The following is a 24,635-nucleotide window of genomic DNA, read 5'->3' as shown; positions in this document are numbered from 1 at the left end:
TTCATCTGACACTGTACAAGCAACAAAAACTTCTTCATTCCCAGTTATTTCCAATGGAAAGATCATTAAGTGTTTCATCCCAAATCCAGGTATGGACATACACAAGTTACAATATTACATAAGGCTTAAGAATAACAACATTATCTTTGAATTATGTAATTTTTATAACTAATTTTTACCATGGATAATTTCACGAATTCTGAATACTAGAGCCTAGTCTAAAAATCATAGGATATTGTGAAAAAGACACGTATTATGTTTATCTACAATCATTAGAAAGTTAAAAGGCATCTTCTTTCATTAACAGTGTTAACAGTAGTTTTTTTTTCCCATGGGTAATGCTAAAAGTTGCTATTCTAAGTCTTCTATCCACCACTAATTTAGGACAACTCTGCTGGGTTGCGTTATTTCATACTAGCTTATTTATAGTGGTTCCATTTTCACTCCTCAATAGATTTTATGTATTTCTCATATGCTTCTTCACTCATAAGTTCATCTAGTTATGAAGGATTACTCAGTGTCATCTTGATCAGCCAACCATCTTCATAACAAGATTTGTTTACAAGTCCTGGATTTTCTGCAAGAGCTTCATTAATTTCGGTTACTTCTGATAAAGGAGAATAGAGTTCACTAGCAGCTTTCACACTTTCCAAAGCACCAAACTCACCTTGTTTGTTCAATTTTGTCCTAACTTCAGGCAGACTACAGTAAACATCTCCCAACGCTTCCCCAGAGAAGAGCGGGTCCCATGCGCAGCGACCGGACGGCGCCCATCCCAAGCTGCCAGGGCCTCCACGGGCAGGGCGCGGCAGGTGCCAGGACCGCGTGCAGGCTGCACAGCACGGCCGGCACGCTCTGCACCACTCGCAGCGCCATGTTCCCAGGGGTGCAGGGATCGCAGCGCTACGCCTCAGCCACTCGGCGGGGAGGCAGAAGTAAATTTCTTTATAAATTACCCAGCCTGGGCCTGGTGTGTTGGCTCACGTGTAATTCCAGAACTTTGGGAGGCCAAGGTGGGAGGAGCGCCTGGGCCCAGGGGTTCAAGACGAGCCTGGGCAACATAGTGAGACCTGTCTCTATAAAAAATTTTTAAAAATTAGCTGGGCGCGGTGGTTTACGCCTGTAATCCCAGCACTTTGGGAGGCCGTGGGCAGATCATGAGGTCAGGAGTTCAAGACCAGCCTGACCAACATGGTGAAACCCCGTTTCTACTAAAAATACAAAAATTAGCCGGGTGTGGTGGCACACGCCTGTAATCCTAGCTACTCAGGAGATTGAGGCAGGAAAATTGAACCCAGGAGGTGGAGGTTACAGTGAGCTGAGATTGTGCCACTGCACTCCAGCCTGGGCGACAGACTGAGACTCTGTCTCAGAAAAAAATAAAAATAAAAAAATAAATAAAAATTAGTGGGGCATGGTGGCTCACACCCATAGTTCCAGCTGTTCAGGAGGCTGAGGCAGGCGGATTGCTTGATCCAGGGAGGTGGAGGCTGCAGTGAGCTGTGATCATGCCACTGAACCGCAGCCTGGGTGACAGAGTTGCCTCAATCAATCAGTCAATCAATCCATCACCCAGTCTGTGATATTCTGTTTTAACAGCAGAAACAAAGACAACTAGCCACGCCCACTGTGTTATGTACTTACCTCTATTAGAATATGTTATGTCATTACTATAATTGATGCCTACATATCTCTTTTAGTATACTGTTAGCTTCTTGAGGACATTAGCTAAATTGTATTTCTCTTTGTAGTCTTGGGTAATGTACTTGACACACAGTAGATACTCTGCAAAAAAATTTTTTTTTCTTTTTGAGATGGGGTCTTGCTCTGTCCCCCATGCTGGAGTGCAGTGACACGATCTGGGATCACTGCAACCTCCGCCTCCCAGGTTTAAGCAATTCTCTGACTCAGCCTAGAGAGTAGCTGGGATTACAGGCGTCTTGCCACCACGTCCAGCTAATTTTTTTTTTTTTTTTTTTTTGTATTTTTAGTAGAGACGGGGTTTCACTATCTTGGCCAGGCTGGTCTTGAACTCCTGGCCTTGTGAGAGCCACCGCACCCAGCTGATACTCTGCAAATGTTTAGTAGATGTTGAAGCTGAATTTCAGGCTTTGTAATGTCACAGAATCAGGCGTTAGAAGAGCTGATCCAAACCCAAGATCTGCCTCTAACTTGCCTCTTATTCTTTCTGGTCTCCATTTCCACAATTATAAAATGCAGGTATAATACTAGATTTTTTTTTTTTGTATAGTCCTTTGCAGATCCAAAATTATGATTTTAAGAAGGAAATTAATAAGTTATTCATCTCAGTATCTCTTTAGGTGCCAATACTGTAAATTAATCGCCAGTCTCAGACCATACATTTGCCATTTTCAACATATGCTTTTAGTCCAGTCTAATCACCAGTCTCAGACTATACATTGCCATTTTCAACATATGCTTTTAGTGTGAGTTATTTAAAAATATTAAGATATCAGATGTTTTGAGTATCAGCAATAGGTAAGTCAATCTCTAAACATTTTCAGTAGTGAAAAACACAAAAAACACTTTAAGCAGAGGGTATTTGGTTTTCAGATCCTTGTTCTCTTAAAATCTATGATCTGAAATCTAGTCAGTTTTCTCATTAACATCCTTGTCCCTTGGGCTAAATTAAATCAGCAAACTAATTAAAGTGCTATGTAACTATTAAAATATTTTAAGATTGGTTATTTAAAACTTATTAGGGGCCGGGTACAGTGTCTCATGCCGGTAATCCCAGCACTTTGGGAGGCTGAGGCAGGCGGATCACTTGAACTCAGGGGTTCAAGACCAGCCTGGGCAACATGGCAAAACCTTGTCTCTACAAAAAATACAAAAATTAGCCAGGTGTGGTGGCGTGTGCCTGTAGTCTCAGCCACTTGGGAGGCTGAAGTGGGAGGATGGCTTGAGCCCAGGAGATGGAGGTTGCAGTGTGCTGAGATCATGCCATGCATTGCACTCCAGTCTGGGTAACAGAGCCAGAATCTTATTAGGGAATTCTGACATCTTCATCTTTTTATAAAAGATGGCCAGGCTGGGTGTGCTGGCTCACATCTGTAATCCCAGCACTTTGGGAGGCTGAGGCAGGTGGATCACCTGAGGTCAGGGGTTCAAGACCATCCCGCCCAACATGGTGAAACCCCACCTCTACTAAAAACACAAAAATTGACTGGGCGTGGTGGTATGCGCCTGTAGTCCCAGCTACTCGGGAGGCTGAGGCAGGAGGATCGCTTGAACCCAGGAGGTGGAGGTTGCAGTGAGCTGAGATTGTGCCACTGCACTCCAGCCTGGCGATACAGTGAGACTCCGTCTCAGATAAAACAAACAAACAAAAAGGAATGCACTTCTTAATAAGCTGGAGATTATTTTAGGCATCACTTTCCCTCATCGTCTATGAAATTTTCCTGCAATGATCATCCTCAGTTGGCACATGGGGCATTTAGTATATGTCAGGAAATAGGCCTAAGGTTTTTACAAGCTTTCTGACGTAATAAACAAAACAACTCTATGAGGCTGGAAGTAAGTACAATTTTACAATTTTTATCCTCATTTTACAGATGAAGAAATACTCTTAAAGAAAATGTTAATTTCAACAACAAACAATAAATTGAGTACTGGGTATTGTCAAATATATTTTTAAATTTTTACTTTTTTTTCAGAGTTTCACTGTGTCACCCAGGCTGGAGTGCAACAATGCAATCTTGACTCACTGCAACCTCCGTCTCCTGGGTTTAAGTGATTCTCCTGCATCTGCCTCCTGAGTGAATAGCTGGGATTACAGGCATGTGCCACCATGCCCGGCTAATTTTGTATTTTTAGTAGAGACAGGGTTTCACCATGTCGGGCAGGCTGGTCTCAAACTCCTGACCTCAGGTGATCCGCCCACCTCGGCCTCCCAAAGTGCTGGGATTACAGGTTTGAGCCACTGTGCCAGGCCAAGTATATTTTTAATTAATGTATTCATTATAATATAATTTACTACAAATTTGAGGGGGGAGGCTTTCCATATGGAGTTTAAGATATTTTTGGATATATATTCAACTTTTTTTTTTTAAGAGTTGGGGGTCTTGCTATGTTGCTGATATGGTTTCGATGTCTGTCACTTCCAAATCTCATGTTGAAATGTAATCCCCAATGCTGGAGGTAGGGCCTAGTGGGAGGTATTGATTCATGGGGCAAATCCTTCATGAATGGCTTGGCACCATCACCTTGGTGATGAGTGAGTTCTTAGTTCATGTGAAATCTGGTTGTTTAGAGTCTGGGACTTCCTCCTCTCTCTTGCTCCCTCTCTCACCGTGTGATATGCTCACTCCCATTTTGCCTTCTACCAGGGTTGTAAGCTTCCTGAGGTCCTCATCAGAAGCAGCTGCTGGTGCCATGCTTTGTGAACAGCCTGCAGAACGGTAAGCCAATTAAATCTCTCTTTTTTAAGAATTACCCAGTCTCAGATATTCCTTTATAGTAATGCAAACAGACTAAAACAAATTAATACTGACAGCAGGGCACTGCTATACATATTGGAAAATGTAGAAGCAGTTTTGGAACTGGGTAACAGGCAGAGGCTGGAAGAATCTGGAGGGCTCAGAAGACAGGAAGATGAGGGAAAGTTTGGAACTTAGAGACTTGTTAAGTGGTTGTGACCAAAATGCTGATAGACATATGGTGAAGTCCAGAGTGATGAGGTCTCCAATGGAAATGAGGAAGTTATTGGGAACAGGAATAAAGGTACATCCATGTCATGCTTTAGCAAATAACTTGGGTGCATTGTGTCCAGGCCCTAGGAATCTGTGGAAGTTTGAACTTAAGAGTGATGACTTAGGGTATCAGGGTATCTGGCAGAAGAAATTTCTAAGCAGCAAAGCATTCAAGATGTGGCCTGGCTGATGCTAGCAGCCTACAATCAGATATGGAAGCAAAGAAATAACTTAAAGTTGGAACTTTTATTTAAAAGGGAAGCAGAGCATAAAAGTTTGGAAAATTCACAGGCTAGTCATGTGGCAGAGAAGGAAAAAGCACCTTTGAGGAGAGGAATACAAGCAGGCGGCAGGAATACAGTTATCCATGCTGGACTCAAACTCATTTGCTCAAGCAATCCTTGTGCCTCAGCCTCCCAGGTAGCTGGGGCTATAGCGTGTGCCATCATGCTCAGCTATTCACCTTATATTGCTGTCCAAAATGTTTTCATTTGAGGCAACCTGCGATAGTAAAAGTACTTCTAATTAAACACTCTTGCCATTAGTATCTAGCTGTGTAACCATAAATGTTATTTGATATTTCTTGAGTTTCAATTAATACCTACCATTAGCAGAGGTTTGTGAAGAATAGCCTTAATGTATTTAAAGCCTTAATGGCACTTATTTAGAAGGTCCTCAGGAAATGGTATTATTATTCCAAGGTCTTTCTAGATTGCCTTATTCACCTAAAGAGACTTGATCTTGAGCCTTTGTAGATTTTCTCATTGGTGATTCCTTCATTGCTTATAATGTCATAATTCTACCAGACAGGTTACTCTCATCTACATGTATTTTTCTTACATCTGAGGACTCTTTTTCAGTCTATTTTTCTCTAGCAATTATCTTCAATGTTTATGCTTACAATAACCTTAGTATTTGGCATTACGACACTAATATGTGCCCATGAGACAGACTTAGCACTACTTATCCCAGACAAGGTATTATTTATTTATTTATTTATTTTTTGAGATGGAGGCTTGCTTCTTCACCCAGGCTGGAGTGCAATGGTGTGATCTCAGCTTACCGCGACCTCCACCTCAACTCTTAGTTCAAGTGATTTTCCTGCTTCAGCCTCCCCAGTAGCTGGGATACAGCCATGTGCCACCATGCCCGGCTAATTTTTGTATTTTTAGTAGAGACAGGGTTTCACCATGTTGGCCAGGCTGGTCTCAAACTCCTGACCTCAGTGATCCACCTGCCTCAGCCTCCCAAAGTGCTGGGATTACAGGTGTGAGCCACTGTGCCCAGTCCAGACAAGGTATTTTTTAGAGATTATGATTGTTCACCACAAGCTGCCTAGCAGGTAGCCCAAGGATCTCGGATCAACTTAGCCATACATCATTTCTATCTGAATGCAGTATTCTCTTACCCACAACCATATGAAGTCTACACATATTCACTAAGAGTATTATGTAAAATACAAAACTGGGACTATGTCCCCTCAAGATGAGCACAGTGCTAAGAGGTAAGAGATGGGAAGTTTGTATTAAATTCAAACACTTTTGGCAAGAATTTATACAATTTCAGGCAACTGGGCATTTTAGACAAATCACACAACTTCATGATGTATCACTGAGGAGGATAAGATAAACAGTTCTAAAAGCTGGTACAGGTGACAAATTTTGTGCAATTTTAAGTTTTACATTTTTTTGTAGAAATAGGATCTTGCTATGCAGTCCAGGCTGGTCTTGAACTCCTGGCCTCAACTGATCCTCCTGCCTTGAACCCCCAAAATGCTGGGCTTACAGGTGTGAGCCACTGCACCTGCTGTTCTTAAAGATATTGTAACATACTATTATTCTAAAACCTTATCCTTTGTTGTATCAGGAAAACGACATCCTAGACTGGGCACGGTGGCTCACGCCTGTAATCCCAGCACTTTGGGAGGCCAAGGCGGGTAGATCACCTGAGGTCAGGAGTTCAAGACCAAGCTGGCCAACATGGTGAAACCCTGTCTCTACTAAAAATACAAAAATTAGCCGGATGTGGTGGCGTGCACTTGTAATCCTAGCTACCGGGGAGGCCGAGGCAGGAGAATCGCTTGAATGAGGGAGGTGGTGATTGCAGTGAGCCAAGATCATGCCACTGCATTCCAGCCTTGGGTGACGGAGTAAGACTCCATCTCAAAAAAAAAAAAACAAATGGAAAAGGGCATCCTATACTTGGGCTGAGCTTTTAGTGAAAGCAGAAAAGAATAAGGATTACAAAACAAAAAAATTGTGAACATAGTTTTGTTTGTTTGTTTGAAACAAAGTCTTGCTCTATTGCCCAGGCTGGAATGCAGTGGTGCATTCCAATGCAGTGGTGCTCACTGCAGCCTCAACCTCCTGGGTCAGGTGATCCTCCCACCTCAGCCTTCCGAGTATCTGGGACTATAGGTGTACACCACCACACCCAGCTAATTTTTGTATTTTTTGTAGAGATGGGGTTTCACCATGTTGCGCAGACTGGTCTCCAACTCCTGGGCTCAAGCGATCCACCCACCTTGGCCCCATAAAGTGTTGGGATTACAGGTGTAAGCCACCACACCCAACCTTTGATTAACAAAGAAAAAAAATTATCTATTTTTAATTATCTCCTAATTGTAAAATTTTTACTTCCTTTTTTATTTTTTTAAATTCTCAATGATCCTTATTCTGATTCCTTTCAGTTTTGACAATTAAAAATTATGAAAGCTGGGTGTTTTGTCTCCTATTACTGAAATAATTTAGTTGATTTAACACTACAGATGGTGTTAGGATAATGAATACAGAACATCAATGAGAATCTAAATTATATCTCTTGAGACCTCCCTCATTCCAAGGGAGGTCTCATAAGTATACATGCATACATGTATAACTTACACACACAAAAAAAAGCCACATAAATCACCATGACATTACAGAAGCAGATTCAAGAGAAAATAGAAAAATGTGTTCACCATTAAACTCAATACTAATTTTTAGAAGTAACAACCTATAGAATCAATATTAATGAGAGGAAATGATATGTTGCAGTTAAGAACAACGGGCTTTGGAGTAAATAAGAAGTAGGTTTGAGTTGGTGACTTTTGCTGCATGGCCTTGGGCAAGCTATTTAATATACCCAGGCTTCAGTCTTCATCAGTAAAATGAGATACTACTACTATCTCACAGGGTTGTAGCAAGAACAAAAGAAGATAATGCATGTAAAACCAGGGTGCTTAGCACATATAATAAACCTAAATTATCATTAGCCATTGTTACTATGATTATTATTAATTATAATTATCCCAGATACATATCTGAGCATGATTATATATTTTTCCTATTTACCCAGCTTGACAAAGTGCTTAAATCTTTTCTTTAGCACTAGAAAAAAGTGGGTTTTAATTGAAACTCTTTTCATTTCATCCATTTTATAGACATAAATTATTTACGAAGATAAGCCAACAACTCGTAATTTAAGGATTTCTTTATATTCGTCACAAAGGTTATCAATGCTTTTAAGAGCATCTGCATAAAGTTTTATTATTTAACCTTTACACACAATACATGTTTTTCAAACTGCAAAGTTGATAACTAATATCATTTTCAAATAGGCATAGTATAACCTTAAATATTACATGATTCCGATTTTTTTTTTTTACAAAGAAATAAACCTGTAAAGGATCACTGCACTGTAGTTGTCCATTAATTATCTGCAGCAAAACTGGGATCCTAGTAGATGCTTCAGCATATGGATGGTTCCTCTACTGCCTGGGCACCCTCTGTGACAGCTTTGACACATTTGGCCATTGTCTGTGAGGCTCTGCTAATTGAATCTGAAAGATATTAAGAAAATGTCATTTTGATAATACAACTTTTTAAAAAGCACATACTAAAACTTTAATGGTGCACATATTCGGGAAGAAAAAAGATTATAAGGCCCTATGCAAGTATATGTAATTATATGTAACCAACAGATTCCAACAATAAACCCCTTACTGGCCAAATGCTTTCAATAACTATCCCTGGAAACAATCAAATAACTATAGAACAGCTAGACAGCGCACCAGTATGCAGTCATTAAAAAATTATAGAAAAGGCCAGGCGCGGTGGCTCACGCTTGTAATCCCAGCACTTTGGGAGGCCGAGGCGGGCGAATCACGAGGTCAGGAGATCGAGACCACGGTGAAACCCCGTCTCTATTAAAAATACAAAAAATTAGCCGGGCATGGTGGTGGGCACCTGTAGTTCCAGCTACTCGGAGAGGCTGAGGCAGGAGAATGGCGTGAACCCGGGAGGCGGAGCTTACAGTGAGCCGAGATCGCGCCACTACACTCCAGCCTGGGCGACAGAGCGAGACTCCGTCTCAAAAAAAAAAAAAAAATTATAGAAAAGTATTAAAAACATAGGAAAGGCCGGGTGCGGTGGCTCACACCTGTAATCCCAGCACTTTGGGAGGCCGAGGCAGGTGGATCACGAGATCAGGAGATTGAGACCATCCTGACTAACACGGTGAAACCCCATCTTTACTAAAAATACAAAAAATTAGCCAGGTGTTGTGGCACATGCCTGTAGTCCCAGCTCGGGAGTCTGAGGCAGGAGAATGGCATGAACCCAGGAGGCGGAGCTTGCAGTGAGCCAAGATCAGGCCACTGCAATCTAGCCTGGGCAAGAGAGCAAGACTCTGTCTCAAAAAAATAAATAAATAAATAAATATAGGAAAAATGTGTACAATACTAGTATTGAAAAAGGTTACAAAACAGCATATGTACTAAAATACATTGAATTGTGCACTTCATGACTAAATTTTAGGGTATGTAAATTATATTTCAATAAAGCTATCAACCCCCACCCGCAAGTGAATAATCTCACTTTTTTTTTTTTTAAGAGACAAGATCTGACTATGTTGCCCAGGCTGGTCTGAAACTCCTGGATTCAAGCCATCTGCCCCCCTCAGCCTCCCCAAATGCTGGAATTACAGGCATGAGCCACTGCACCCGGCCTAATCTCACTTTTTGTTTAACTAAAAAATATATAGGCCAGGGGTGGTGGCTCACACCTGTAGTCCCAGCACTTTGGGAGGCTGAGGTGGGCGGACTGCTTGAGCCTAGGAGTTTGAGATCTGCCTGGGTAACATGGCGAAACCCCATCTCTACAAAAAATACAAAAATTAGCTGGATGTGGTGGTATGCACCTATAGTCCTAGCTACTGAGGAGGCTGAGGTGGGAAGATCACTTCAGCCCAGGAGGCAGAGGTTGCAGCGAGCCAAGATTGTGCCACTGCACTCCAGCCTGGGTGACAGAGTAAAATCTCATCTCAAAAATTATACACACACACACACACACACACGTAAACAGTAATAATTACATATAAATAACAATAGATAATTAATATAATATTATATATGTATATAATGCATATGTATGTCCCTGGAGGAAGAGTGACTAAAATGTTAAAAATAATTATAGTTATTTCTTGATAGTGGGAATGTAGTGATTTTTCTTTTTTTAAAAAAAAAAACTTTTAGGTTCAGGGGTACATGTGAAGGCTTTTTACACAAGTAAACTCATGTCACGGGGATTTGTTGTACAGAATACTTCATCACCGAGGAATTAAGCCCGGTACCCAAGACTTATCTTTTCTGCACCTCTCCCTCCTCCCACTCTCCACCATCAAGAAGACTACAGTGTCTTGTTTCCTTCTTTGTGTTCATAAGTTCGCAGATAAATACCGGAGAAGTGATTTTTTTGTTGTGCTTTTGAGCATAGGTATTATTTTACAATGAAGGTAATCTTTATTATCTAACTAAAATACCTATTAAAAAAACTTAGATACAAACTATATAAAAAAATTAAGAGTTCTATGTGCTTTTAGATAGAAAATTAGTTAAAATAATCTGTCAACTATTAAATACCTCATAACCTAGATGTTGTATCCACTGTTCTAAGAATCTGCAATAAACAAGTTTCAGTCTGTCTGCGTTCCTTAAAAACATTCCTAACAATTTACATCAGAAGCAGTTTAACATGTTTCACATTAAAATGTTTTGATTGTTCCACTTATAATTCTCAGAAAAACCTGCAGTTATTTGCCACTTTGGAAAATTCACCCTAAATTGCTACACAGTGACTTTCCTTACAACAGCAAAATTTTATATTTAAAATCTATTAATTACTTGGATTTTCAAACTTTGCTTACATTTCAGAAACAAAAAAACTAGAGTAGAATCAGAAAATATGCTTACGTTAGTTCCAATGTTTGAAAACCTTCAAAGATTAACAATTGCAAACACTATCAATCACAAAATTGGAATTATAACACCAAATGAGGTGATCTGATTACTTCTTACCTTTCGTATTTGGCAGAGTCATGTTGACAATTACATACCTGTCATGTAGAAGTCTTTTATAGTTAGCTGAGGTGGAACAAGTGGGTCAGCAAGAAGCTGCTGGTTCACTAGCTGCACAAAAAGAGAAGAGATCAACAATAATACGGAAAACTAGTACTGTTACACCAGTAGATACAACATTATGAAAACTGCTCATAGGCGAGCTGTTACCTTTGAGAGCTCATTTGCTTGCTGGAAGTAATTAGCCCCTTCAATATCATCATATCGAACAAGATTAGGAGAGACTTCTTCCAATCTGTTCCTTACTTGATCCAGAGTATCATATGGAAGAGTTATTCCAGCAATCTACAACATGTCAGGTCCCCAAAAACAACAAAAAGCTTTAATACTTAAAAATATCAAATAATAGATAATTCTAACTATGGTGAAATAATGCAGCACTACTGAAAAACCTATTGGTGTCCATTAGCAGACATACATTTATGAAGGAAGCAGTTAAGCAGGGAACACAAATATCAAAAATTCTAATTCATTCACAGCTGTCAGTACATTAGTGACACTATGAAATGATTAAAGAGACAATGCTATGCTAAATCCAAATGTTTTTGCTAACCTGTTACTAATAATACACAAAGTTTACAATGTATTATTATTTTAAAAGTCAGGATGCTTACTTTTACATCAATAAAGAGCTAACAGATATATTTTCAGGCAAAAGACAAGCCAACAATTTTCAACAATAAAAGCACCAATTTCAGGCCAGGTGCAGTGGCTCACACCTGTAATCCCAGCACTTCGGGAGACCAAGGTGGGAGGACTGCTTGAGGCCAGGAGTTCAAGACCGGCCTGGCCAACATGGCAAAACCCCATCTCTACTAAAAATACAAAAATTAGCCAGGCTTGGTGGTACATGCCTGTAATCCCAGTTACTCGGGAAGCTGAAACACAAGAATCGCTTGAGCCCGGGAGGTAGAGGTTGCAGTAAGCTGAGATCACACCACTGCACTCCAGCCTGGGCAACAGAGAAAAACTCTGTCTCAAAAATAAATAAAATAAAATAAAAGCACCAATATCAAGTTCCTTTATTTTTTAAGAGACAGGGTCTTGCTCTGTCCCTCAGGCTGGAGTGCAGCAGTGCAATGAGAGCTCACTGTAACCTTGAATTCCTGTTTCTGAATACTTGTTTTCTATAGAAATTATTCAAATCATCTCTGCATTTCAGATTGGCATCTTCCTTGACTTTGAAAATCATTCTAACAGGTTAAAATATCAAATATCCCTTTAGTAGCATCACTAAGAAATGACTCAGAAATTATACCTCAGAGAGTGCTCTTATAATTTTCCAGTCTTCTCTTGCCAAGCCAGGAGGTGTCACTGCTACCTTAGTCTGCTGAGCTCTACCCTCAGTGTTGACATACGTAGCAGACTTCTCTGTGTAAGCAGCTCCTGGGAGAATAACATCAGCTATGGGAGCCCCAACATCACCATGATGTCCTGCACAAAGATGGAAAATGGCAAACCAAAATTTTATTAAAAACTGATTTTCTACTGTACATGAAGATAGTATATATCATTTTAAATCCCATTTTGTAAAGTCACAAAAGTTTTTAAAACTAAAATAAAATAGTAGTGAAGTAATAAAAATTAAAGCCCACCTCACCCCTAATTCAACTCCCTTCCCAAAGAAAGTTATTATTATTTTTTTGAGATGGAGTCTCGCTCTTTCGCCCAGGCTAGAGTGCAGTGATGCAATCTTGGCTCACTGCAAGCTCTGCCTCCTGGGTTCACGTCATTCTCCCGTCTCAGCCTCCCAAGTAGCTGGGACTACAGGTGCCCGCCACCACACTCAGCTAATTTTCTGTATTTTTAGTAGAGACGGGGTTTCACCGTGTTAGCGAGAATGGTCTTGATCTCCTGGCCTCGTGATCCGCCCGCCTCGGCCTCCCAAAGTGCTGGGATTACAGGTGTGAGCCACTGCGCCCGGCCCCAAAGAAAATTATCGTTAAAGCATTTGGGGGCCAGGTGCGGTGGCTCATGCCTGTGATCCCAGCACTTTGGGAGGCCGAGGTGGACAGATGACTTGAGGCCAGGAATTTGTGTCCAGCCTGGCCAACATGGCAAAACCCCATCTCTACTAAAAATACAAAAAAATTAGCCCAATGTGGTGGTGTGTGCCTGTAATCCCAGCTACTCAAGAGGGCTGAGGCATGAGAATCGTTTGAACCCGTGAGGCAGGGGCTGCAGTGAGCTGAGATCACACCACTGCACTCCAGCCTGGGTGACAGAGTGAGACTCTATCTCCAAAAAAAAAAAAAAATTTTTTTTAAAGAAAAAAAGTATCTTCTCAGACTATTTTATGCAAATACAAATATGTATAATATCATACACACATATAAAATAGGCAAATAAGTATACTTATGCTTACAAAGTAGAAATGCTTGCAAAGTAGAACTGCTCAGATGTACCAGTTTGTGAAATTTGGTAAAGCAGACTGAAATGGGGGAGGATGCAAAGACAGGAATATGACAGTAATACTGAAAAAGGCATAAACGAAAAATTACAGAAAAATTTGGAAACACTACCACCCATTAATAACAACTGGCAGAAGAAAAAAGTTATTTAGAAAAGAAGACCTTTAGAAACATCTGAATCAAGTGTAAGAAAGTTGTAGAATAATATATAGTTTAATATAATTTGTGCACATTTGTATATGTGTATGAAGATGTTATGAAGTACGCATATCAAAACTGTCATCAATGATTACTTCTTAAAGGACTAAAAACAGGATTTTAGTTTATTTTGTTTATGTTATTTTAATTTTATTAAAAATAACATTTTTTATTGCTCTGTCACCCAGGCTGGAGTGCAGTGGCGTGATCATGGCTCACTGCAGCCTCAACCTCCTGAACTCAAGTGATCCTCCCACCTCAGCCTCCTAAGTAGCTGGGATCACAGACATGCAGCATCACGCCTAGCTAATTTTTAAATTTTTTGTAGAAATACAGTCTTCCTATGTTGCCCAGACTGGTCTACAACTCCTAGGCTCAACAAATCCTCCTGCCTCAGCCTCTCAAAGTGCTGGGATTACAGCATGAGCCACGGCACCCAAGGAACAGGATTTAGTTCATATATTTTGGTTTAACTTTTTTTTTTTTTTGAGAGGGAGTTTCACTCTTATTGCCTAGGCTGGAGTACAATGGCATGATCTTGGCTCACTGCAACCTCTGCCTCCCAGGTTCAAGTGATTCTCCTGTCTCAGCCTCCTGAGTAGCTGGGATTACAGGCGTCCGCCACCATGCTCGGCTAATTTTTATATTTTTAGTAAAGACAGGGTTTTACCACGTTGGTCAAGCTGGTCTTGAACTCCTGACCTCAGGTGATCCACCTGCGTTGGCCTCCCAAAGTGCTGGGATTACAGGTGTGAGCCACCACACCCGGCAGGTAATAATTCTTAAAAGCAGTATCAATTATGTAACTAATAACACTTTCGGTTTGTTTAAAAAAAAAGAAGGTGGAGTAGGGGAAGGCAAAATTCTCAAATGGAAAACATTCAGTTCACTAAATATATTACTAAATGGTTTCTAACATACACAATGTACTACTCTCTTTTGTTTCTGGTGTCACAGGTGATACTTACCTTGATAAATAATGAAACAATCCTTTGGCAAATCCTGTCGTGTGATACAACCTCCATCTGCTCCCAGGAGAAACAGCACCTTGGGAGAGTTCTTCCGAATTGCTTCTACCCCAGGCTTATAGCCAAGGTCCAGAGCAGCTACTTGACTTGCAATCCTGCAAAGCAATTACGGAATTTTACCATAACTGCAGTGTTTTCAATGTAAAAAATTAAATGTGATTTTTGGAATAATTTCCTTTCAACAATGTCAAAAAACCCATTTTATTTTATTTTATTTTATTTTTTTCATGGCGACAGAGTCTCACTTTGTCGCCCAGGCTGGAGTGCAGTGGCATGATCTCGGCTCACTGTAACCTCTGCCTCCTGGATTCAAGCAATTCTCCTTCCTCAGCCTCCCAAGTAGCTGGGACTACAGGCACATGCCACCACACCCGGCTAATTTTTGTATCTTCAGTAGAGATGGGGTTTCACCATGTTGGCCAGGCTGGTCTTGAACTCTTGACCTCAGGTGATCCACCCGCCTTGGCCTCCCAAAGCGCTGGGATTACAGGCGTGAGCCACCACACCTGGCCAAAAATCCCATTCTTACCCATTTAAAATAGACGCTAAAACCAGAAACAGCAGTCTTTTACTGTTTTGAGAATGGCAACCAAAGAAATGTCAGATTCTTAGGACGCTCTGTCTCTCCATGACATAGTATTGAATGAAATAATTCTAGAAATTTTATGCCAACTGTAATTGCTTTAAGTCTGATTCTTATTCAATAAAGTAAGACATAAAACATGATAAGCCATACATATTCATAAAAGAAAAATCAGATTATTTCGAAAATGAAAAGGGAGAAATTGAAAAACCACTCATTAAACTATAATTCAGCAAAAACCATAATGAAAAAACCAAAACCTTATGGAAATTTTTTCTATGAATATATATTACTCTTATAAGCAGAAAATAATCTTTTAAAGAAGAGGTCTGGAATAAATATACTTTGAATACCAGGGTTGTTGTTTTGGTTTAGCTTGCTATTTGTTAACTATCTAGAAATAGCCATTCTGAGTACCTAAAACAAGTTGGAAGCATGCTTCGAAAGGCTCAGAAATGGTTATCCTGTGTGCCCCAATAGTTCTACTTTTAGAAATATATCCTAAGAAGATAATTTCAAGTGCAAAGGTATCTGTGCATCACTGTATTATTTAAGAAGTTAAAAACTACCATCAACACACATATTAAAAAGAAAATGGCTAAAAAAATTTATAGTATATTCATGATATCAATTAGCCATTAACGTTTTTATTTACAATTTCTAGAAAAAAAATTCTGATCATAGTAGGAAATTCTCATTTGGCAATGAAAACCTATTAAAACCAGGATACAAAATTGTATTCACAGTATAATTTCACCTATGTAACTAAAAAATATTATACAGCTGTGAGGTGCAGTGGCTCATATCTATAATCCCAGCACTTTGAGAGGCCGAGGGCGGCAGATCACCTGAGGTCAGGAGTTTGAGACCAGGCTGGTGAACATGGTGAAATCCCGTCTCTACTAAAAATAAAAAAATTAGGCCGGGCGTGGTGGCTCACACCTGTAATCCCAGCACTTTGGGAGGCTGAGGTGGGCAGATCGCCTGAGGTCAGGAGATCGAGCCCATCCTGGCTAACAGGGTGAAACCCAGTCCCTACTAAAAATACAAAAACTTAGCCTGGCATAGTGGTACGTGCCTGTAGTCCCAGCTACTCAGGAGGCTGAGGCAGGAGAATTGCTTGAACTTGAGGGATGGAGGTTGCAGTGAGCTGAGATTGTGCCATTGCACTCCAGCCTGGGCAACAGAGCAATACTCCATCTCAAAAATAATAATACTAATACTAATAAAATAAAAAAATTAGCCAGGTGTGGTGGCACACGCCAATAGTCCCAGCTACTTGGGAGGCTGAGGCAGGAGGATGGCTTGAACCTGGGAGGGGGAAGCCGCAGTGAGCCAAGATTGTGCCACTGTACTTCAGCCTGGGCAACAAAGTGAGACTCTGGTCTCAAAAAAATAAAATACTACACAGGGTAAAAAAAAAAAAAAAAAAAACTAGAAGAAAATGCATGAAAATAGCAGTAATAATTATCTACACATTGTAGAATAAGGATCAGCTCCATTTCTGCACATATCTGTCTCTTTTCAACTTACCTAAATTAAACCTGCATTATTGATATGGTTTGAAATAAAGGCCAGGTGCAGTGGCTCATGCTTATAATCCCAGCAGTTTGGGAGGCTGAGGCAGAAGTATCACCTGAGCTCAGGAGTTTGAGATCAACCTGGGCAACATAGTGAGACCTTGTCTCTACAAAAACAAAAAATTAGCTGGGCATGTGGCATGCGCCTGTAGTTTCAGCCATTTAATACTTGGGAGGCAGGGGTGGGAGGATCGCTGGAGCTCAGGAAGTCAGGGCTGCAGTGGATTATGATCACGCCACTGCACTGAGACCCTGTCTCAAAACAAAAAGCCAAATAATTAAAAAGAAAAAAAAAAAAGAAATCCTTCAGCTGAATTCTCATATTAGCTTACATTTTTATCATTTAATTAAAGAATTTGTTGCAATTTTTGAACCAAGGTATAATTAATATAACAATTTTTAAAGTACTTCACTTTTTTTCTCAACACTCACTGTTATTTCAAATATTTTTAATATTCCTTATCATCTTGGGCTCTTCTCACACAGAGTAAAGGTCTATTTCACATGTGTAACTGGTATAATGTTGCTAAATGTTGTTTGTAAATTAAATTTAACAGTGTATCAGGAACACATACATATACACAAAATTACTTGAATTTATAGTATATAAAGCAATTACTCAACAAACCTATGAAGGATATTCATAACTTTCCAATCACCAGTAACACCACTAGTCATCCGAATCTGTTGTGCAATGCTAGAAACAGCTGCAAGAATTGCTGCTCCATCATTTCTTTGGAGTGCAGAACTGCCTAAAACCACCATTGGTTTTTTAGCTTCCTTTAGGACCTATTAAAAAAAAAAAAAAAACTTTGGTTTTAAAATATTACAAGTAAGCTGAACACCTAACCATATTTGCCTCTATAATGTATGTTGTCCCAAGTCTTAGGTGTAACACGAATGTCTTCAATTTGTTAGCCCAACATACAGACACACATATACAACCAGATTTAGTTTAATCCAAAGCATCTTGCCAATGCTACTGTGAAATATGCCTGAGTGAGTATCAGCTAAGACACGTTTTCTAAAAGTAATTATTCAGAATAAAAAGCCTAGCAAATTATCCTGTGGTCAGAATAACTATGGGCGGGTCCCAGAAACACTGGGGAACTTCTCTCCAGAGATTCAGATGGTAATTAAAGAACAGGAAAAACCATGCTTAAGTATCATGTCTACTATCTTCCATCTACCTACCATGCCACAGATAGGGAGGAGGAGGCAGGGAAAGCAATGATCACTAGATCACAATGTTAAATACCTACAATTTTAAGGCTTTGTTTTAAACCATAGTAACTCTGAATGACAAAAACTGGGAGAATGCATCCCAAGAGTAAAGGAAACTACAGATTTCACAGAAGATGGGCAAATAAGATGTAAAGTTATAGGCCAGGGGTGGTGGCTCACGCCGGTAATCCCAACACTTTGGGAAGCTGAGGCGGGTGGGTCACTTGAGGACAGGAGTTCGAGACCGGCCTGGCCAACATGGCGAAACCCCGTCTCTACTAAAAATACAAAAAAATTAACCAGGCGTGGTGGTATGTACCTGTAGCCCCAGCTACACAGGAGGCTGAGGCACGAGAATTGCTTGAACCTGGGAGGTGGAGGTTGTAGTGAGCCAAGATTGTGCCACTGCACTCCAGCCTGGGCAACAGAGTGAGACTCTGTCTCAAAAACAAAACAAAACGTGTAAAGTTATAGAATACACGTCTCATTCTCCCACCCATCCTTTGTGTCATTCTTCAATAAATAGCTGGCCACAATCAAAGAATCAGCATGGAAATTATGCTGAGATATTATAAAGAGGAATACATTAATCACAAGAGGAACTTGCCAAGGAAATGTGAATCGTTGACAGAAACAGTTTTTAACAGTCTCAAAGACACTGAAAAATAACACACAGTTTCTCACTTAAAAACTCAAAGAAGCAACACTGTAGAGAGTATTATATAGTAAGGAGATTTTCATCACCGAATTCAGGAAAGAACTGGAAGAGAAACAAATAATAAATACCATTCCAGAAACAATAAAAAACTAAATAGGCCAGGTGCAGTGGCTCACGCCTGTAATTGCAACACTCTGGGAGGCCGAAGTGGGTGGATGACTTGAGCCCACGGGTTCAAGTGCAGCCTGGGCAATGTGGCAAAACCTCGTCTCTACAAAAAATTGGCCAGGCATCGTGGTGCGCACCTGTGGTCCCAGTCGTGGCTGCAGCGAGCCAAGACAGCACCATTGCACTCCAGCATGGGTGAGAAAGCCAGACCGTCTCAAAAACAAAAACAAAAAAAGAAAGAAAAGAAAAGAAAGAAAATATGATTAAATACAGGGACAGGAAAGACAGGGTACAGGATACAAAACAAATGGAAAAAGGAAAAAAGCACAGATATGAAAAACCAGGCAAGGTTGGCTCACGCTTGTAATCCCAACATTTTAAGGAGGCTGAGGTGGGAGAATTGCTTGAGGCCAGGAGTTTGAGGCCAGACTGGGCATCACAATGAGCCCCATCTATACAAAAAAATATAAAAATTAGCTGGGCATGGTGGTGTATGCCTGCAGACTCAGCTACAGGAGAGGCTTAGGTGGGAGGACTGCTTAAGCCCAGGAGTTTGAGGCTACAGTCAGCTACAATTCTGCCATTGCACTGCAGCCTGGGCAACAGAGTGAGACCTTAAAAAATATATATAGAAAAGAAGATTTGACAACTGCATTGCCAAGAGTTCTTTTTTTTTTCTTTTGAGACAGGGTCTTACTCTTTTGCCCAGGCTGGAGTGCAGTGGCATGATCTCGGCTCACTGTAACCTCCACCTCCCAGGTTCAAGCTATTATCTTGCCTCAGCCTCCCAACTAGCTGAGATTACTCGCACGTGCCACCATGCCAAGCAAATTGTTTTTTTTTTTTTTTTTTGGTATTTTTTAGTAGAGATAGGGTTTCACCATTTTGCCCAGGCTGGTCTTGCTCCTGACCTCAGGTGATTTGCCTGCATTGGCTTCCCAAAGTGCTGGGATTACAGGTGTGAGCCACCACATCAAGAGTTCTTAATGAAGGTAACAGAATTAATGAAAAATATATTTAAATCTATTATAGAAGAAAACGTTATCAGGCCAGGCGCAGTGGCTCACGCCTGTAATCCCAGTACTTTGGGAGGCCAACACGGGCAGATCACGAGGTCAGGAGATCGAGACCATCCTGGCCAACATGGTGAAACCCTGTCTCTACTAAAAATAAAAAAAAATTAGCTGGGCATGGTGGCGTGCGCCTGTAGTCCCACCTACTCGGGAGGCTGTGGCAAGAATCACTTGAATCTGGCAGACTGAGGTTGCAGTGAGCCGAGATCATGCCACCGTACTGCACTCCAGCCTGGGGACACAGCAAGACTGTCTCAAAAAAAAAAACAGAAAAAAGAAAAAAAGAAAAGAAAACATTCTCTGAAAATAGCAGTCACCTATCACATGGGGATGGGAATTAGGAGAAAGGAAGACTTTTCACTGAATATTTTTTAATATTTTTGATCTTTTAATCATAATTTTTTTTCTATTCAAAATAAACAAGTTGTGCTTTGCTACTTCATCCTCTTGCACATCACCTTCTTCCCTACACCTGAGACTGTAAGTGAAGCAACCATCTTGGAACCACAAGGAGAGAGACACACAATCACATGTGAGCAAGCAAATGCACCGATGACAGCAAAGCAGGAAGGCAGGCTCTCTTTGATGATATCCTTGGACAACTGCATCAGCTTTTTTTTTTTTTCTTCCTTCTTTTTGTTTTTTTGAGATGGAGTCTCACTCTGTCACGCAGGCTGGAGTCCAATGGCGTGATCTCAGCTCACTGCAACCTCTGCCTCCTGGGTTCAAATGATTCTCCTGCCCCAGCCTCCCAAGTAGCTGGGATTACAGGCCACCACACCCAGCTAATTTTTGGATTTTTTTTTTTTTTAGCAGAGGCAGGGTTTCACCATGGTGGTCAGGCTGGTCTCAAACTCCTGACCTTGTGATCCACCCGCCTCGGCCTCCCAAAGTGCTGGAATTACAGGCGTGTGCCACCGCGCCCAGCCTGCATCAGCTTTCAATGTGCCTATCTCCAGACCCCCTTGTGTGACAAACAGAAACTCTTTAGTTTTTATTTATTTATTTATTTATTTTTTTGAGATGGAGTCTCGCTCTGTCGCCCAGGCTGGAGTGCAGTGGCATGATCTGAGCTCACTGCACCCTCCGTCTCCTGGGTTCGAGCGATTCTCCAGCCTCAGCCTCCTGAGTAGCTGGGATTATAGGCACCCATCACCACACCCAGCTAATTTTCGTATTTTTAGTAGAGACGGGGTTTCACCATGTTGGCCAGGCTGGTCTTGAACTCCTGACCTCAGGTGAGCCGCCCACCTCGGCCTCCCAAAGTGCTGGGATTACAGGTGTGAGCCACTGCACCTGGCCAGAAATTCCTTAGTTTCTTTCCTTTTTTTTGAGACAGAGTTTCACTCCTGTTGCCCAGGCTAGAGTGCAATGGCGCAATCTCGGCTCAACACAACCTCCACCTCCCAGGTTCAAGCGATTCTCCTGCCTCAGTCTCCCGAGTAGCTGGGATTATAGGCATGCACCACCATGCTCAGCTAATTATGTATTTTTAGTAGAGATGGGGTTTCTTCATGTTGGTCAGGCTGGTCTCAAACTCCCGACCTCAGGTGATCCACCATGCCTGGCCAACTCCTTAGTTTTTCAGCCACCTCCACCACCACGCATATATTCTAAAATAATGAGAACCTCGTATCTTTAGACTGAAAGTACATTCTGTCCTATAGTCTTATAGTGATGTCTTCACCTTTAAGACCTATTTTGGTGAAGTTACTGAATTTCAAGAATGATAATCAGAATCCCAGCACTTTGGGAGGCCGAGGCGGATGGACCACAAAGTCAGGAGTTGGAGACCAGCCTGGCCAATATGGTGAAACCCTGTCTCTACTAAAAATACAAAAATTAGCCAGGTGTGGTGGTGCGTGCCTGTAGTCCCAGCTACTCAGGAGGCTGAGGCAGGAGAATGAACCCAGGAGGCGGAGGTTGCAATGAGCCAAGATCGTGCCACTGCACTCCAGCCTGGGTGACAGAGCGAGACTTCATCTCCCTGCCAAGGAAAAAAAAAAAAAAAAAGATAATCGGGACAGGGTTTGGGGCGGGGCGGGGGAATAAAGTTTACATGCTTCTTCACTAACAAAAGGCAGTGTCTATAAGCTCAGAAAGGGGAGAAAAAAAAAGTCTGACCCTGGAATTTCACATCCTGACAAGCTGTCTCTTCAGGAACAGACATTCCCAAGCAAGCAAGAACTCAAGGAATACAGGCACCCATGAGCCACCTTTGGGAAAAGCAAAACAATAAAGCCAACGACAAAATGAATTAAAGAAAGAACTCAAATGAAAAAAACATGTACGAAAATAGGAGGACTGGTAAAATTTTAAGGAATAACTCCTTTTGTAATAAAGAAAGATTTAAATGAAGTTAAAAGTGCAATTCTTTCAGTTTTACTTTGATTTCTTTTCAGATAATTTCAAGAAAATTAAACTCTGGTAAATAAAAACTGCATGTAGAGTATGATGTCATTTTTGTTTGACTATTCATCCATCTTGCTTTGCTCTCCGTATAAATGGAGAGATGATTATGATGTTTTATCAATACCTGTTTTGGGGTGGTGGAATTTTAAGTAATGTTTTACTTTCTTCCTCATGTTCTTTTCTGTATTGGTGTAAGTTTTTTGGGGGGTGGGACGGAGTCTCACTCTGTCGCTCAGGCTGGAGTGCAGTGGCACAATCTTGGCTCACTGCAACCTCCGCCTCCTGGGTTCAAGCAATTCTCCTGCTTCAGCCTCCCACGTAGCTGGTACTACAGGTACACACTAACTTTTGTTTGTATTTTAGTAGAGACAGGGTTTCACCGTGTTGCCCAGTCTGGTCTTGAACTCCTGACCTCAGGTGATCCGCCTGCCTCGGACTCCCAAAGTGCTGGGATTACAGGCGTGAGCCACCGCGCCCAACCTGGTGTAAGTTTTAACACTTACATAAGATTATTACAAAAACAGTTAAGTTTAAATAATAATTAAAAATCAACAAGAGTAGATACATATAAGTTGAGAGCACCTGGCTAAATGGATGGCTTCCCGAAGCAATGTCTTGAAGAATTCTGGGGGAGTCTCCCAGGTGGTCATATGTGTAAGTGAGGTCCACTGGACTGCCTATAAGGGCCACTTTTAAGTCATTATGCAGCCAGCTGAAATAAAAACAACATTTTAAGAAGTAAACAACTAAGCTAAGCAGTTACTGGTCTCATCAATCCTAAGTGATACATCTGTTTACTATTACAAAATGTTAAAAGCACAGACAATACATTTAACAGATATGATTTACTATGTACCTTTCAAAACAGTGTTGCAAAAAGGCACGCCAAGGCAATTCAATACATTAATTTGCTGTGTAGAAATGCTATCTAGACCAGGCGCAGTGGCTCACACCTGTAAATCCCAACACTTTAGGAGGCTAAGGCAGGTGGATTACTTGAGGTCAGGAGTTTGAAACCAGCCTGACCAACATGGTGAAACTCCATCTCTTCTAAAAATACAGTATTAGCTGGGCATGGTGGTGTATGCCTGTAGTCCCAGCTACTTGGGAGGCTGAGGCAGGAGAATCACTTGAACCCAGGAGGTAGAGGTTGCAGTGAGCTGAGATTGGGCCATTGCACTCTAGCCTGGGCAACAAGAGCAAAACTCTGCCTCAAAATAAAAAATTAAAAAAAAAAAAGAAAGAAAGAAAGAAATGCTATTAAGCCAGCTATAAAAGTTATTTATTTATTTATTTTTTTGAGAGAGAGTCTCACTGTCACCCAGGCTGGAGTGCTGTGGTGCGATCTTGGCTCACTGCAAGCTCCGCCTCCCGGATTCAAGCGATTTTCCTGCCTCAGCCTCCTGAGTAGCTGGGATTACAGGCACCTACCTATATGCCCAGCTAATTTTTGTATTTTTAGTAGAAGGCAGGCTTTCACCATGTTGGCTAGACTGGTCTTGAACTCCTGACCTCAGGTGATCCACCCGCCTCAGTCTCCCTAAGTGCTGGGATGATAGGCGTGAGCCACTGCGCCCGGCCTAAAAAAATTTTGATTTTAGAATTAATCTGCAATTTTTATTTTGCAGTATTTACATGGCAAGGTCAATTATCTCTTAATTATCCATTAAGGATATTTAAACATTTTCATAATTCATGAAAATAGACTATGTTATTCATATTTATTCTCTACAGCAGGGAACTATGGCTCCAGTTCCTCCAAAAAGTCGTAAGTGCAGTGACTACACAGTCTGGTTTGTCTGAGATAGTGCTTTTTTTTTTCCCCGTTATCCTGATGTAATTATTAATTCCCTCTTTCACTCCCCTAGTTTAGACAATAAACTATATGGCTACCCCCTTTATACATCTCTAAGATGTAAATCTAAAAGACAGAAAGCATGCTAGAAAATAACTGGTTTGTGGCCGGGCGCGGTGGCTCACGCCTGTAATCCCAGCACTTTGGGAGGCCGAGGTGGGCGGATCACGAGGTCAGGAGATCGAGACCATCCTGGCTAACATGGTGAAACCCCGTCTCTACTAAAAATACAAAAAATTAGCCGGCCGAGGTGGCGGGCACCTGTAGTCCCAGCTACGCGGGAGGCTGAGGCAGGAGAATGGCATGAACCCCGGGGGGCGGAGCTTGCAGTGAGCCGAT

At 41.2% G+C, this 24,635-nt stretch overlaps 1 protein-coding gene and 1 pseudogene across 1 annotated transcript in view; both read right to left on the bottom strand.

The window, feature by feature from the left end:
* Nucleotides 1-334: 334 nt before the first annotated feature.
* LOC116810402 (glycine cleavage system H protein, mitochondrial-like) lies at nucleotides 335-876 on the bottom strand (annotated as a pseudogene).
* A 4,069-nt stretch (nucleotides 877-4,945) lies between these two features.
* NDUFS1 (NADH:ubiquinone oxidoreductase core subunit S1) overlaps nucleotides 4,946-24,635 on the bottom strand; it is a 39,666-nt gene continuing 19,976 nt past the window's right edge. The window contains exons 13-19 of the mRNA XM_032754811.2: nucleotides 23,024-23,153; nucleotides 17,535-17,695; nucleotides 14,684-14,838; nucleotides 12,365-12,540; nucleotides 11,257-11,391; nucleotides 11,085-11,157; nucleotides 4,946-8,532 (exon numbers count right to left, since the gene is read on the bottom strand). Of these exons, the coding sequence (XP_032610702.1) occupies nucleotides 8,441-8,532; nucleotides 11,085-11,157; nucleotides 11,257-11,391; nucleotides 12,365-12,540; nucleotides 14,684-14,838; nucleotides 17,535-17,695; nucleotides 23,024-23,153 (922 nt within the window). The 3' untranslated portion in view covers nucleotides 4,946-8,440. The remainder of the gene's footprint in view (nucleotides 8,533-11,084; nucleotides 11,158-11,256; nucleotides 11,392-12,364; nucleotides 12,541-14,683; nucleotides 14,839-17,534; nucleotides 17,696-23,023; nucleotides 23,154-24,635) is intronic.

Source organism: Hylobates moloch, unplaced genomic scaffold (genome assembly GCF_009828535.3).
Source record: "Hylobates moloch isolate HMO894 unplaced genomic scaffold, HMol_V3 SCAFFOLD_1, whole genome shotgun sequence".
Classification (NCBI taxonomy): domain Eukaryota; kingdom Metazoa; phylum Chordata; class Mammalia; order Primates; family Hylobatidae; genus Hylobates; species Hylobates moloch.
Note: the sequence above shows the minus strand (reverse complement) of the source record. Positions and strands in the feature narration are given on the sequence as shown.